The sequence below is a fragment of the Camelus dromedarius genome, chromosome X, assembly GCF_036321535.1.
Source record: "Camelus dromedarius isolate mCamDro1 chromosome X, mCamDro1.pat, whole genome shotgun sequence".
In the NCBI taxonomy this organism is placed as follows: Eukaryota; Metazoa; Chordata; class Mammalia; order Artiodactyla; family Camelidae; genus Camelus; species Camelus dromedarius.
The window spans coordinates 101,101,152-101,116,310 of record NC_087472.1 but is presented as its reverse complement, the minus strand read 5'-3'; the positions used below and the strand labels follow the sequence as shown (position 1 = coordinate 101,116,310).

At 33.2% G+C, this 15,159-nt stretch overlaps 1 protein-coding gene across 1 annotated transcript in view; it reads right to left on the bottom strand.

The window, feature by feature from the left end:
- SCML2 (Scm polycomb group protein like 2) overlaps window positions 1-15,159 on the bottom strand; it is a 91,761-nt gene that overhangs the window by 4,463 nt on the left and 72,139 nt on the right. Inside the window, exons 8-13 of the mRNA XM_031445805.2 lie at window positions 14,436-14,653; window positions 11,152-11,275; window positions 9,166-9,369; window positions 8,240-8,422; window positions 2,725-2,835; window positions 1,807-2,061 (exon numbers count right to left, since the gene is read on the bottom strand). Coding sequence (XP_031301665.1) covers window positions 1,807-2,061; window positions 2,725-2,835; window positions 8,240-8,422; window positions 9,166-9,369; window positions 11,152-11,275; window positions 14,436-14,653 — 1,095 coding nt within the window. The remainder of the gene's footprint in view (window positions 1-1,806; window positions 2,062-2,724; window positions 2,836-8,239; window positions 8,423-9,165; window positions 9,370-11,151; window positions 11,276-14,435; window positions 14,654-15,159) is intronic.

Genomic DNA, 15,159 nt, shown 5'->3' with positions numbered 1-15,159 from the left:
ATAATTTCTGGTATAAAACTATAATTTTACATTAAAAATAAAACAACTTTAAGCTCATCTACTTCTAACCTATCATGGAAAAATAATTTAATTGGGCCCATATCTTCAAAATGATCAGAGAGAAGAGAATTACAAATAATTACATGAAACAAACTAATTATGTGAAAAACAAAGTCCAGTCATGCTCTTCCCCTTAATGGCTTTGTCTTACACACATTAGGATATCAGTAAATATTTGTGAAATAAATAAACTGAAAGTGATTTGATTTTATCCCCAATGATGTTAATGAATTTCTTTCGTATAATAAAAATCAACGATTTGTTTCAAATATCGGGCTGGGGCAGGGCACAGTGGGGCAGAAGGTTGTGTGAGCATCACCAGCAATCAAGAGCAGACTCAGCTTTAAGTAACTGTTCCAATACTTTAAAGAAAATAATAGTAATGACACTTCTAGACAATTTCCAAGTGAAATGCTTACTTATTCTCTGGAGATGTAGGTAGCACAGTGGTTAAGAGTACAGCCCTGGAGCCAGAGTGTCAGGACTAGCCCAGCCACTTTCTAGCTGGGGGACCTTAGTCAAGTGACTTCTCAGATTTCTCACCTGAGAATGTTTACCAGCACCTACATCTCAAGGAATTGTTGTAAAGATGTAATGCATGAGGCTACGTAAAATATTATATGCCTGGCACATCTCAGATAGTGATGAAGGCGATGATTTCTATTACTATTAAGTACCGTTAATACTATTAGTCTTTCCACTCCTAGGAAGACCAGAAGCTAGTATTCTCAAGCCCCAAAACAGGCTACTTTGGCATGGTAGTGTTAGACATACATTTGGAAGTGAGATATTCAGCACTGGAGATTACCTTTGAGAGCCTTTTACTGAGAAGGCCTTTCTTCATAAACTCATGTATTATGAAAATATCTAAAAATTCAGGGTACACTACCCTGTTATTAAATGAACATCTATCTTCAAACTCTCCACAAAAATCACCCTAAAACCAAAGACAATCTACATGGGGTATGAGATGGGGGTGATGACATTAAATGGGTCACAGCATGTGTACAGTACAGTTGCCCATAGATAACATCCATTATGAAAGGCAAAGCAGTTAGTTCCTACTTCCTTTACCCCTCAACCTTGCCTAGATGCCTATCTGGAAAAGAAGGACAAAACACTTCCTCAGCATCCCAGCACCCTTAATCCTTTAAGGGTACAGGATAGTAGCTATCTTTGCATATGGAAGGCTGTTTGGCTCTTTCCAAACAACAGGGAATAGGACGCTGCTCTGTTTACACACATCGTATCTTCCTGGTGGGTCTGAGGGAATGACTGAAGGTGTGGAAAATGGGGAAATGATTGCAGCAATAGGATGCCGGAGCCACGATCTGGGGGCCACACGTGGGCTGGGGCCATAAAAGGTCTCAAGAGAGACAAGGAAGAGAGTACATCAGAAAGGAGAGGGAATGTACCCTTTCAGGCCTCAGAGTCATGAGAGGTTTGTGAGTCCAGGCAGTGCACAAGGAAACAATACATTATGATGGATTCAGAATCACTAAACTGACAAGTCTCTATCAGAGACATAGTTGGTGACTGAGATCCCCAGAAATGGTTCTGTAATGTCATGACAATTAGAGCATCTGTAGCAGCTTGGCCCAGACAGTGACATGAGGCGGGGGTCTCCACTTCCTCAATTCTGGCACTTTCTCCAATGTGATACACTCTCAGGGGATATTGTGGGGAATGGAAACCTTAAAGGGAAAGACAAACACATTGGTTGAGAATCACTGTTTTTGAATATACCTTCACTTTTCCTCTGCATTTGGAATTTAACTTCATGGTGACTGCTCTTGGTAGGTGACGTAGTCCCCACTAGTGCTGAATCTGAGGTGCATGGCACACTTTGAGGAAAATTCCAGGAGACTGCAGTATGAATGCTTATAGGATTTCTGCTGGCAGGATTCAAAGAATTTGCTGAATTCAGTGGTGCATTCTGAGACTCATCAGGAAGCTCTTCCTCTACGGGCATGACATTTCCCTCAGAAGACAATACTTCTTCTACAAGAAAAAAGACAAAGGCAATTATCTTCAACGGGTTAACAGCTCAAATACTATTAAAAGGTCAAAAATCTCCTAATTGCCAACAACAGTTCACTTAAGCCATTCTATACCGAACCACAAACCTCTTAACACAAAGTACACAGCCATCCCCTTCTTGGTGTTTATAGTAATGGACACTGGCCTGAAATCCAGTGATTCTATGACATCACCTATATTCCTCATGGCAACTCTCCCTTGCCAGTCTTGCCACCAAGGCTATGAATACTTCACTAAAGTATTAATCTTTAGGAATGTAGTTCTTTACAACTATTTGTTATAATATGATCACATAGGTGGTTTCTAACATTTGCTTACTACTTGGGCACTTAAAATGTTCACTGGTGAAATGTACTAGGGTTTTCAAGTCCTCCTTCTATCAGCTTTTAGCAATACAAAGTTAAATGGAAAATGCTGCTATAATTGATTTTCTTTAATCCAGAAATGACAACTGTGCACTTCTGAAGGGAATGAAGTGCTCAACAAAACTGCCAAAGCAGTATGCTAATTGCCAAATTGATATGGGCAAATATACTCCCCTGTTCCCAACACCAACACCCAAAAGCATACATAAGTGGTAGCAAAGTGACTTTTCTTCCCAATCTTGGGAAGAAAACTATTTACCTTCAGAGGCATGCACTTTTGTTTTGGGAAGCTTAGGAGAGAGAGGAACATAAGGCAGAGGTTGCTGAGAAGGTCGTTTGGTGCTTTTCTTTTCTGTTATATCTTCTTTTTCTGTTTTCAAAAAAAAGATGTCTGTTATAACGAATTAATATACTTAGTATTTTCATATCAAAATACTTTTATTTCTGAATCATTTGCCTACTATAACTTCATCAATAATTTATCAATTATTTGATTGTTTATGAATAAGATGTGTTCATTTCAACCTACTAAATATTTCAGTGATACATTCAAGAGTTTAAAGTATTATGTCTAGGCTTCATTTATTCTAGAGTTATCATATCTTTCTAATTATTTCAGGAAGCAGTGAGGCAACCAATTATAATGGGTCTAAAAAGGTCTGGGAAAATTGCTCCCATAAGCAAGAAAAGATAAGAATTCAGAGAAGTTAAAGAGAAGATGGGGTGCAATGAACACTCCATTTTATAGGCAATAATCCTGGCCTAGGGCTAGCCTTACAACAATTCTATTGTTTACTTATCATTCAACCAAATGAATTTCTCCCTAAAGGACCACTCTTTAAGGCATACTCCTGAAAGTAAAGACAACTCAATTTATTAATTACATTCTAAGTATCAATCAATATTTTAATTTAATATCCAACTAAAAGGAAAAATAAAGTACAACAGAAATCTATAAAGTATGATAATAGGCCTCTAGACATAAGAAAGATTGCAATGAGAAAGTACCAAAGTCAAACTTCATCTAGTTTAAAATGGCTGGGGGCCAGGGATGCCTCTCAAAAAAAATCTGATATAACCTTTAGCCATCCAGTTACTGACTGATTACTAATGAGTCTAAGAGAGCTCTTACCATTTGATTTTATTTTTAATCAACTACAAAACCAACAGGCAAAATATATTTCAGTGAATGAGAGAGATTTCTACAATCAGAACAGCTAAATTCTAAGAAAAGAAATAACTGACTTTTTTTATACCCACTTAATGATAAAGAACATTTGAGTACTAAAGTATACAGTTTCTATAGTTTTCTGTTGATGTTTATCTCAGAATCATAGTAAGATCAGAAAGAGTCTTCACTTATTTTTGACTTGTAATATTATAATTCTTTATGAAAAGCTTATGAAGCTGGTCTACTATCTGGGGTTGATACAAACACAAAATTAATTCTTGACTTCTGCAATTGGGTATTGTACTGAGCTCAGGCATAAAAACTGTTCCTGCAGAGGTAACTAGAAAAAGCCAGATAATTTACAAAGTACTTTAAAAGTCATCATAGAGAGGCATTTCCAGGATGACTGATTAAGGACTTAGGAAAATCCACTCCTCCATAAAAATAATGACAGCACTGGCAAAATTAACTTTCTCAAAACTCTGGACATCAATTAGAGGCTTATGATAATCCAAAAAGCATATATTCAGGAAAAAAGGCTGAATCTCAGAAAGAACAGCAAATTCTGTGGCATTTTAGCTTCCCTATATCAGTCCCTTCACCTCAGTTTCAAAGCAGCCTTGCAAACCAACAGCTTCACAGGTGCAGTAGCTGTGAAAGCCAGCAGCCTAGCACCGGAGGGGCACAATGGATTTGGAATTCTCCAAAAGCTCCATCCCCAGAGAACTGTCACTATTCAACCAATCTTGCAGCTCACTGAAAGCCTCTGATCTCCAGGCTTGTTTTATTTGACCTGAATCAGTTTGTTCTGTAAGAAACAGTCCTATCTCCAAAGCACTGGTCAAAAACTAAACCAAAACAAAATGAAAAAAAAAAAAAAAAAAGAAAGAAAGAAAAAGAAAACCAAAATAGTGGCAGTTGTTTACACAGCAGCTCCCTGAGGCAGTATTACCAGTTGGGGCTGACAAGAAGCTGACTAAAAAGCTTAAAAGGAAAAACTAGAGAGTGAGATGTCCATTAGGGGACTTGAAGAGCACTGAGACACTCTTGGGAATCTAGAAGGCCATATGTATGTACATGGCTGTATGAATGCTCAGGAAAGACTTGAGAAGGCCCTAATCTTTCATTTTTTTGCTGACCTTGAAGCTCTGCACAAAGGAGACTTGTAAAGAGCCTCCTGGAGTGTTCAAGGTAAGTCCCAACACATAAACAAAACCCCTTGGCTACTGGTTCCAAGGCATTTAAGAAAATCCCTGTCCAATCATCTGCTGACCATTAAGCTAACTGAACAGACTTTAGTAGCCATGTATGATAAAACTAGCCCAGGAGAAGTTATCAAATTAGTCCAGGAAAGTCACTAAAAACCAAATAGCACCAGCAACAACAAACCCTAGAAAAGGGGAAGGAATTTGATTTTCGGACTGGCTGCATTATTTTAAAATTTCAATTAAAAATTTAGGAGACCTACAAAGAAACGAAAAGTATGACCCATACATAGGGAAAAAAAGTCAAGAGAAATTGCCTCTAAGGAAGCCCAGGCACTGGACTTACTAGGCAAAGACTTCCGTCAGCTATTTTACACATGTTCAAAAAACTTTAAAAGAAAATCATGCCTGAAGAACTAAAGCAAAGTATAAGAACAATGTCTCACACTATCAATAAAGCAATAAAAATTATAAAAAAGAACCAAATAGAAATTCAGGACTTGAAAAGTGTAATTAATGAAATTTAAAAGAAAAAAAGCACTAGAAGGGCTCAACATCAGCTTTGAATTAGCAGAGGAAAGAATCACTAAATTTTTAAAAGGTCAATTGAGATTACATAGTCTGAGGAACAGAAAAAAAAAAAAGAGTAAGAAAAAATGAACAGACCTCAGAGACCTGTGAGACACCACCAAGGCTACCAAAATACACATAATGGGAGAGTCCTGGAAGGAGAGGAGAGAAAGGGGCAGAAAGAACATATGAAAAAACAATGTCTAAAGCTTTCCAAATTTAATGAAAAACATTAATCTGCATAATCCAAAAAGCTCAAAAATTTCAGATAGGAAAAACACAAAGATATCCACACCTAGAAAAAACACAGTCAAACCATCAAAAGCAAAAGACAAAATCACAAAATGATCAAAAGAAAAGCAAATCATCACATACAAAGGATCCTCAATAAGATTAGCAACTGACTTTTTACCAGAAACTACAGAGGCTAGAAGGAAGTGGGATGCCACATTAAAAGCTTTGAAACAAAAAGATGGTCAATCAAGAATTCTCTATGTAGGAAAACTAACCTTTAAAAGATGAAAGAGAAAATAGGAAATTCTCTATAAATAAAAACCGACAATTTCTCACATGCAGAGCTACCTTGTAAGAAACACTAAAGAGACTCCTTCAAGTTGAAATGTAGCAAGTAATTTAAATCCACATTACCAAAAAAAAAAAAAAAAAAAAAAAAGAGTACCAGTAAACATATTTGTATTGATAACTCTTTTCTTCTCCCTTTTCATTTAAAAAAATACACTTAGAAACAATAATTAGTACATATATGTGAACTAAAAAAATGTGCAGTATACTATATATATGTATTTACATGCAATATAATATGTGCAGTCAAATTGTAATAATTCTACATAATAAAACTGAAAAAAGAAAAAAATTTAAAAAATAAATAAGAAACAACTACATAAAGGAATAATTATAAAATTGTATTTGGGGGCTTATAATGTATAAAATGTAATTTGTATAACAATAATTGCACAAATAAGGGACAGGAAATAAATTTATACTGGAGCAAAGTTTTTGCATAATATTAAAATTGAGCTGGTATTAATCCAAACTAGGTAGTTTTAAATTAAGATGTTAACTGTAATCCCCAAAGCAACTCAAGAAAAATTTGAAAATAAATAAAAATATTTAGTAAAAATAACAAGGGAATTAAAATGGCATATAAGAAAACATCTATTTAGAACAAAAGAAGGCAGTAATGAAGAAAAAAAAGATTAAAAAAAGACATACAGAAAACAGGTATCAAATGGTAGATGTAAATCCTACCTTATCAGTAATTATATTAAATATCCATGAAATAAACACTCCAGTAAAAAATTAGATCGGCAGTATGGACTTTTTAAAAAGTTCCAGTTACAGACTTACTATAAGAGACACATCTTAAATTCAAACACAGAAGTAGGTTCAAAGTATAAGGGTAAGAAAAAATATATCATACAAATAGTACTTAAAATAGGACTGAAAAGTCTATAGTAATATCAGAGAAAACAGACTTTAATGAAACAATCCAAAAATTAAATTAAGAAAATAATTCCATTTATAATAGCATGAAGAATGAAATACTTAAGGATGAATTTAACAAAAGAAGTGCCACATGTGCTCTCTGAAACTATAAAACATTGTTGAAATAAATTAAAGACCTAAATAAAACGAAAGACATCCCATGTTTATGGACTGAAAGACTTAATATTAAGATGACAATAATCCCCAAACTAATCTGCAGAATCAGCACAATCCCAGCTGTCTTCTTTGCTGTGGGGAAAAAAAACAACACCTGAAACTCAGAGGCTGATCCTAAAATTCATATAGAAACGCAAGGGACTCAAAACAGTCAAAACAATCTTCAAAATGGGAGAACAAAGTTGGAATATTCATCCTTCCCAATTTCAAAAGTTGCTACAAAAAGCTACAGTAGTCAAGATAGTACAGTACTGCCATGAGGATAGACATACAGATCAATGAAATAGAACTGAAAATTCTGAAATAAACCCATATATTTGCAGTCAATTCAGTTTTGATAAGGGTGCCAAGACAAATCAGTAGCGAAAAAGCCATCTTTCAACAAACAGTGCTGTGAAAACTAGATATCCACCTGTGAAAGAATGAAATTGGACCCCTATATCTTACAACATAAAGAAAAATTAATTTGAAATAGATCACTGACCTAAATATAACAGCTAAAACTATAAAATTCTTAGGACAAAATATTGGAATAAATATTTATGAACTTGTATATGTTGTTTTCTTACATATGACAACAAAAGTACAAGAAAAAAAAAATAGATAAATTGGACTTCATCAATTAAAAATTTTTGTGCTTCAAAGGACACCATTAAGAAAGTGAAAAGACAACTCACAGAATGGCAGAAAATATATGTAAGGTATATATCTGATATGAAACTTTTATCCCCCAAATATAAAGAATTCCTTATATATTATATTTATATATAATAAATATAAATATAAAATGTAATATATACATATATAATATATATTTCTGTATAATAAAGACAAATAACCCAATTAAAATGGGCAAAGGATTTGAATATACATTTCTCCAAAGATGATGTACAAATAGCCAACAGCACATGAAAGATGCTCAACGACATCAGCCATAAGGGAAATGCAAATCAAATCACAATGATATACCTCTGAGGTTTTCATTTTCAAGTTCATATATCATACATGTCTGATTAGTTCATTGTGGCTAAAAGGTTTACTTTGAGGAGGACATAAGGAAACAGTGAATTACAGAAGATTCTCAAGTTAATATAGAATGTAATATAAAACAGAAGCACAGTATACAATTTTACATTTTCTCTTACCTGAGTTATTTTGATCATGCTCTGTAGGACTATTATTATTACCTCTGTAAGAGCTAAAAGGCTGGCTACTCAAAAGGTTATCACACTGCAGGCTGTGGCACAAGTTCTCAAGAAAGCGAAGAGCAAATGATGCACTGTTCACTGGTGGGAGCTGGATGGAATGAGTTTCCCCATCAAAGGAGGCTATTATATGGAAAAAGAGATGTCAGAGTTACAGGATAGAAAGATGAGAACCACAATATCAACCCAAAAAAGCCATCATTTTAGGAAATGTAATGTAAGTTTAATTTGTAGTTTCTATAATTTACAAAGGAATAATCTTAAATTATAAAAGTTCCTCTCATTCAAACACAACAGCCTGTGTTGATAAAAGCATTCTCATTTAAAAATATCAGTAAGGAAACAACAAAATAGATACAGACACCCACTCATCTGTAACAATACTTCCTGTTCTTCTAAACATTCCATGGGTACAAATGCAGTATCTATTTGATCACACAATCATGAAAGCTAGATGTATCTTATCTCTCAATCACTTTTTGAATCACATTTTCTTTTAGAGATTCTTATAGCTCAGTCTGTGTTCTAAAAAAATTAAAATATATTATCAACTAAGGTACTTTATCTATAGTGAGCTTACTGTAGCATGTGAAAGGAAAAATCTGTACCTTTTACCTCAATTTACAATACTACTCTGACATTATTTACCAATTTTCAAAGTTAAACTTTCCAAACCAGGGTTAAAAGTCTATAAACATATAATTATTATAAGTAGTCTATCATATTAATATACTAAATAATCCAATATTATGGTTAATAGAATATAAATTTATAAAATAATCTATGTATTATAAAATCCTTGCCTTCTCGAAACCTAAAATCAAATTTGGGGGGAAAAAAGATAATAAAGGATTAGATGAACATACCAGTTATCACTTCTCCTCCACGATGATCTGGCTTAAGGAATCCAAAAACAGTCTTACTTTGAATGGCACAATCCACGCAGGCCTGTACGGTCCGCCGGAGAACCACATTCACGGGGCCCGGGCCAAAGTGATCAGGCAGCTGCTGGATTTTCTTCTGATCCAGGTGAGGGCCACAGTTTCCATGTTTGTTTATATAGACACAGACTTGAGAAAAACATGTATATACAGATATAACAAACAATGAGATTGGTTAAAAGGAACATAAACACTACATAATCAATCACTATATATCCCGTTAGCCATGCTTCACTCAAAGAGAAACTAAACAGTTAATATCAATGATCATTTCTGCTAGCTAAAAATATGTATGTAAATATATTTTCACATTTTATAAATATATTAAACCTAGAAAGAAATAATTCAAATGCTTATTCAATTTTCTAGAATTCTGCCCAAACCGACTATAATAAAAACAATAGAAGTTTTAGTAGCATCACAAAACAATTCTTCACACATTCCCATAATATATAAAATGGCTTAAAGACAGATGAATGTTTTCACCTTTTAACTGGAATCACAGTACGGTAATTTTCTTTCAAAACTGGTCATGTAGCACACTCCTTTTGGACTGAACTTATTTTGAATCAACAATTCATTAAACAGTATTTTCTAAAGTAAGCAAATAATTTAAGATGTGTGTCACAGTAAGTACTAATGACCTAGAGAAAATTTTTTTATTAATTTTAATAAAAACATTCTTTATATACATGCTGAGGTTCACTGAAGAAAATCTTTAAATAAGTGCTTTCCTTAGTATAATAAAAGCATTTAGAATTTAGAGGCAAATCATCTATAATCACAATCAGTCCAGTTTCCATAATTTTTCTTCACTCAGAATCAACAAATACAAATTAACATACAATGTAATAATAATATGATTATTACCAAACAAAATATATTGTCCCCCTAAATCAACAGGCACATTATTTTTATCCATTACTTAATTTATTGCAAAATTTTCATATATATATAGTTTATATTTAGTATAATAAAAACCCATTAATCTCACTTTCACTATGTTGAAATATGATAATTCAACTTTGAGGCAATAGCCAGAGGAAGGATGGACTCTGTCACAGAAATGAAACAGCTATTAAAAACTTAACCTGAGGCACTGATGGCATGGACAAAGTTCTACTTGTTCAAGTGAAGCTAAACAAGGATTCTAATGTTTTATCTCCTTTGCAGTATACTCATTTAGGTAGTCTCTCCTGCTAATGGACTAAAAATCAGAAATAATAAAGTGACAAAATGGCATATGTTACAATAATCATTTTTAAAGTGATTTCTATTTCAGAAAATTAAATTTTAATTTCTTTTTACTAAGAAAAGAAAAATCAATGGAAAAAAGTCCAGGGAACAGAAGAATATACGAAAGATAATTAAGGATCTAGGAGAGGAAGTAATGAAACATGCTTCAAAAAAATAAGAAAGGAATAAGGAAATTTGCAGGAGATGACAAACAAAAGGGATTGATTAGTCTGGGTCTGTATCATTTCACACTCTTCAAACAGCAAAGAACAATTTAAAGTCATCATGCCCCTTGACAGGCAAGAATCTGTAAAAATCTTAACAGGCATTAAAAAATGGTTTGAGGTAGCTTTAAAAATACAAGACAAAAAGACAAATTGTGAAATGAGATAAAGGGAAAAGAAGAATAGATTTGACAATAATGTAAATTTTATAAATCTTACCAAGATGGATAAAATACCTTAAGGGTATTGAATTTTCAAGTGACTCATGTATTTAAACATTGTTTTTCCTTAACACCTAAATGAACAATCAAAATTTCAAAATACTTTAATATGAAAAATGATAAATGTTTATTACTATTATCATCTTTTTCTCCTCTTATTTCCAGGACTTCAAAGACACTGAAAATACAACAAAAGATAATTTTATACTCCTTTAAAAATACTAATTTACCTGTGGACATCACTATTTTAGATGACTCAGGAACAGCATCCTTATATGAAACGCCACCATGTTCTCTGGCTAGCGCACTTAAAGAAGTTGAAGATGTGGAACACATAACAGGAATACATTTTTCCTGTTTAAAAAAAAAATCCTAGATAAGGAGGTCAGAGAAGTATTGGCATCACTGGTTCACAAATTATCAGCTGTCGGAAGTCTTCAGGGTTGGAAACCCCTGTGTCACAAACTGCAATACTTTTCATTTTCAAACTGTCCTCTTAAAAGGGGCCCATATGCTGGTCAGTGAGGAGAGGAAGAGACCAAGAGGATGAAATTCCCAATGCTAACCCTGCTCCAACTAGTCACACTTCAGACAAAGTAATTTGCTCTGTAAAATTTGTTTTATTTTTTTTAGTTTTCCCTGTAGGTTTTTTTTACACTAAAGTAGTCTGGAAACCTAATCCAGCAATTCATCAAATGACAGTGGGGGACCTCAACAAGGCAGAGGACAGAATTTGTCTTTGGAAAGCAGTCACTCATCTGGGTGTTTATTGTTATCGAGCCTGTATTTCTTCATATTGCATACGATAATTCTCACAAAATCACAAGTGGCTTGCTAAAGTCCATACAAGATTATGCCTGTTATATGTAAGAGCCAAATGTCTTTTGGGAATTACTAAACATCACTAGTGTTTCATTTATTTTATATCAACTCTTGAGGTTTTCTTGAAGCTGCCTTCAAACATGACTCTCCAATGTCAGAGAAGGCACTCTTGTGCCTAGAAAAGGTAGTAATAGAAGATATTTAACAGGCAAGGACAAAGGAGAAAAAAACAGAGTAACAGTGTTTTCAGATTTTTCTTTATTTATAAATTAATGACTGTCATTTGGGCTCACAGTATCCTAGTAAATCATGTTATTTTTAAAGTATTAAATTACAAGGGGCTGGGTACAGTGGTAGAGCATATGCTTAGCATGCATGTGGTCCTGGGTTCAATCCCCAGTAATTCCATTAAAAATAATAAAGTACTATATTATAATTACTGTGTTAATATATATTCTCATTCTTTCAGTATTTTAAAAATCTGAAATCTAAATCCTGACTTAAGACTTATCAAAATATTATGTTTGCATTAACACTGTAAATTGAATAAAGATACATCTATTTGGTAAATGTGCTTCCATACATCTATAGCTGACAAAAGAGAATCTACTGCAAGAACAATTCTTACTCTAGTTCAGAGTTAAATCTTCATCTTTTTATGATGAAATAATGAAGCTAAAGAAGATGAAAGTAAACTGAAATGCTTCCTTTGAAACCAGAAAGTTTATTATCAAAAAAATTACAGTATCTGTTCCTTGCCCCTCCTCACCACCATAGAACAGTATTTTCAAAAAACTCTCATCAAAATTGTCAAATTAGCATTGGAATTATTTGAAAATAAAGGAGTCAAGAGAAACTTCTTTGGTTGAGGGGATAATTAGGTTTTTTTTTAAATTTATTTTTAATGGAGGTACTGGGGATCGAACCAGGACCTCATGCATGCTAGTCATGAACTCTACCACTGAGCTATACCCTATACCCAAGAGAAACTTTTTGAAGCTATCATATCTTCACCATATACCAACTAATCACAAAGACTTTTTTTCAGCAGTTGGAAAATATGCATTAAATATATGCATCAATGATCTCGATACATTTTAATTTTTAAAATGCATTTAAATATTATTTGCCTTTAAATTTCATTAACTTTTAAAAACTTCCTGTAATTTATTTTTAATTTGAAAAATTTCATCTGCTAAGAATTTACATTAGAAACCTGCTTATTTGATTTTTTCAATGTTTATGATTTTATATTTGAAATACATTCAGTTTTATTGACTTTTGATTTTTATTTCCTAAATTTTGAATGTTTTTTAAAAAATACCAATATTTATGTAAGTTTTTAAAAATCAAAATGGTGTTGTCATTTTACTCCATACCACAAACATTAGTTGAAACAAAATAGAAGTGTTATATATATTGATATCAGATGGTTGAACTCAGAAATGTTTAAGGTAATACTGCTGAAATTTAATTCAGTTCTAATAGATTTAGAAAATTTGTATGTCTTTAGAATTTATCTCTTGTAAACAGGATGTATTTGGATCTTTTGAAAAATCCATTTCGATTATCTTTGTCTTTTAATTGAAGAGTTTAGTGCACTAACTTTTAAAGTAATTGTTAACAAATTTGGGCCTGGGTCTACCATTTATTATTTGTTTTTTGTCTGTTTCCTCTGTATTTTGTTCCTCCATTCCTCTGTTCCTATCTTTTTTTTTTTTTTTTGATTACTTGAATAGTCCACAGAATTCCACTTTAATTTTCCTATTGGCTTTTTAGCTTTATTTCTTGACATTTGTGTTTTCATACCGTGCCCTGGGAATTACAATGTACAATCCACATAAAGTTAATATTGTACTGCTTAACAAAAAATATTGAAACCTTGCAGTGATACAAATCCATATCCCCCACCCCAAGTCTTTATACTATCATTATTTTATGTATTATGTTTATGTATGTTATAAACTCCACAAGATAAAGTCATACTTTATAAAGAAATTAAAAAGAAGAAACAAAAAGAAAGTCACATGCATTTACCCAGAGATAAACCTCCTTCAGCATTTCTTATAGTGTTTGTCTGCCAGTGATGAATTTTTTATGCTTTTATCTGACAATGTCTTTAGCTCACCTTCATTCTTGAAGAGTATTTTTGCTGGATATAGAATTCTGTATAACATACCTCCTCCTGTGTGTATTCCCCCCCAACCAGAGTCTGTTTGCTTCCATTCACTCTCCAGTGTCTTCAGGTAACTGCTTTTCCTATTACCTCCAGGTCTTAGAGTTGTTTTCTTTGGGGGAGTCAGGTAGGTAGGATGTGACTCTAGCATCACTGAATTTATCACATTTATTTTCCCCTTCCCCCTGTTTTATTGAGGTTTAATTTATGTACAGTAAAATTCACTTTGCATTGATTTTTTAAAGTATACTGAGTTTCAAATAAACTGGTCTGAAAATAAATACATCCATGCAGTATTTTCAATGTGGTTTTGAAGGAGTTGAACACTGCATTCAGTTTTAAGTTCATCTAAGAAACAAGTATCTTGATGGCTATGTAGGCCCTTTAAAAAGTCTTATACAGTCTTGGTACATTCCTAAAAGGCTTTATCATACTTTTAGTAAATTCTAAACTGCATGTTTAATAATCAGGCACTGCACAGACCTATGATACAAATTAGTAAGAGGTACAACTAACCTTTCTTCCAGAGTTTGTGCCTTTTTTCCTTGGTATGATATTTTTAACAGAGCTTCCCTTCTTAGGGGCTGAAGTATGTCCAAGTGGTTTAGCCCGACCTGATTTCTTGACCTGCTGTGTTGGTAATATTATAGCAGTTTTCTGTGGAGACTGCATTGAACGCTGGGTTGCTTTGGAAGGAGAAGGCTGTGTTTTTGCTGTATTTTTTGCAATGGGAACTGAAGAAAAAAAGACACAACACAAAAGGAAAATTAAAATAAATAACATAATTAAGGTATATTCTTCTTAGAACTTAAGAGAAATTTAACTCAATCTTTTAAAATATTCCAAAGGTTATTCACTGAAAACCACTTAAAGGTACCATTTAAAATCAAGTTTAAGGTATTTAAGGTTTCAGATTATCAGGAAATAGTCTGATTCTCCAGGAAAAACAGAGGCTTTTATAATAGGAACCAGTAACTTCAAACTTATTTAGTTCAGTGAAAATTTCTAGCCATTTGCTTTTTGTCTGCTTCTCATATTTTCAATTCTTAGCAGAGGGAAGAGTATGCCCTTCAGAAAATACTATCCAACTATGCCATATACAGGAATCATTTTGCCCATTAATACAGAAAAACATAGCAAAGCAGCTACTGACAGCTCCTGCTTCATCTTTAAGAGGCCAGGCTGAATGTGGCCCTTGGGTTGTTGTTTGCCAACTCCTGCTATAGAACATTATGATATT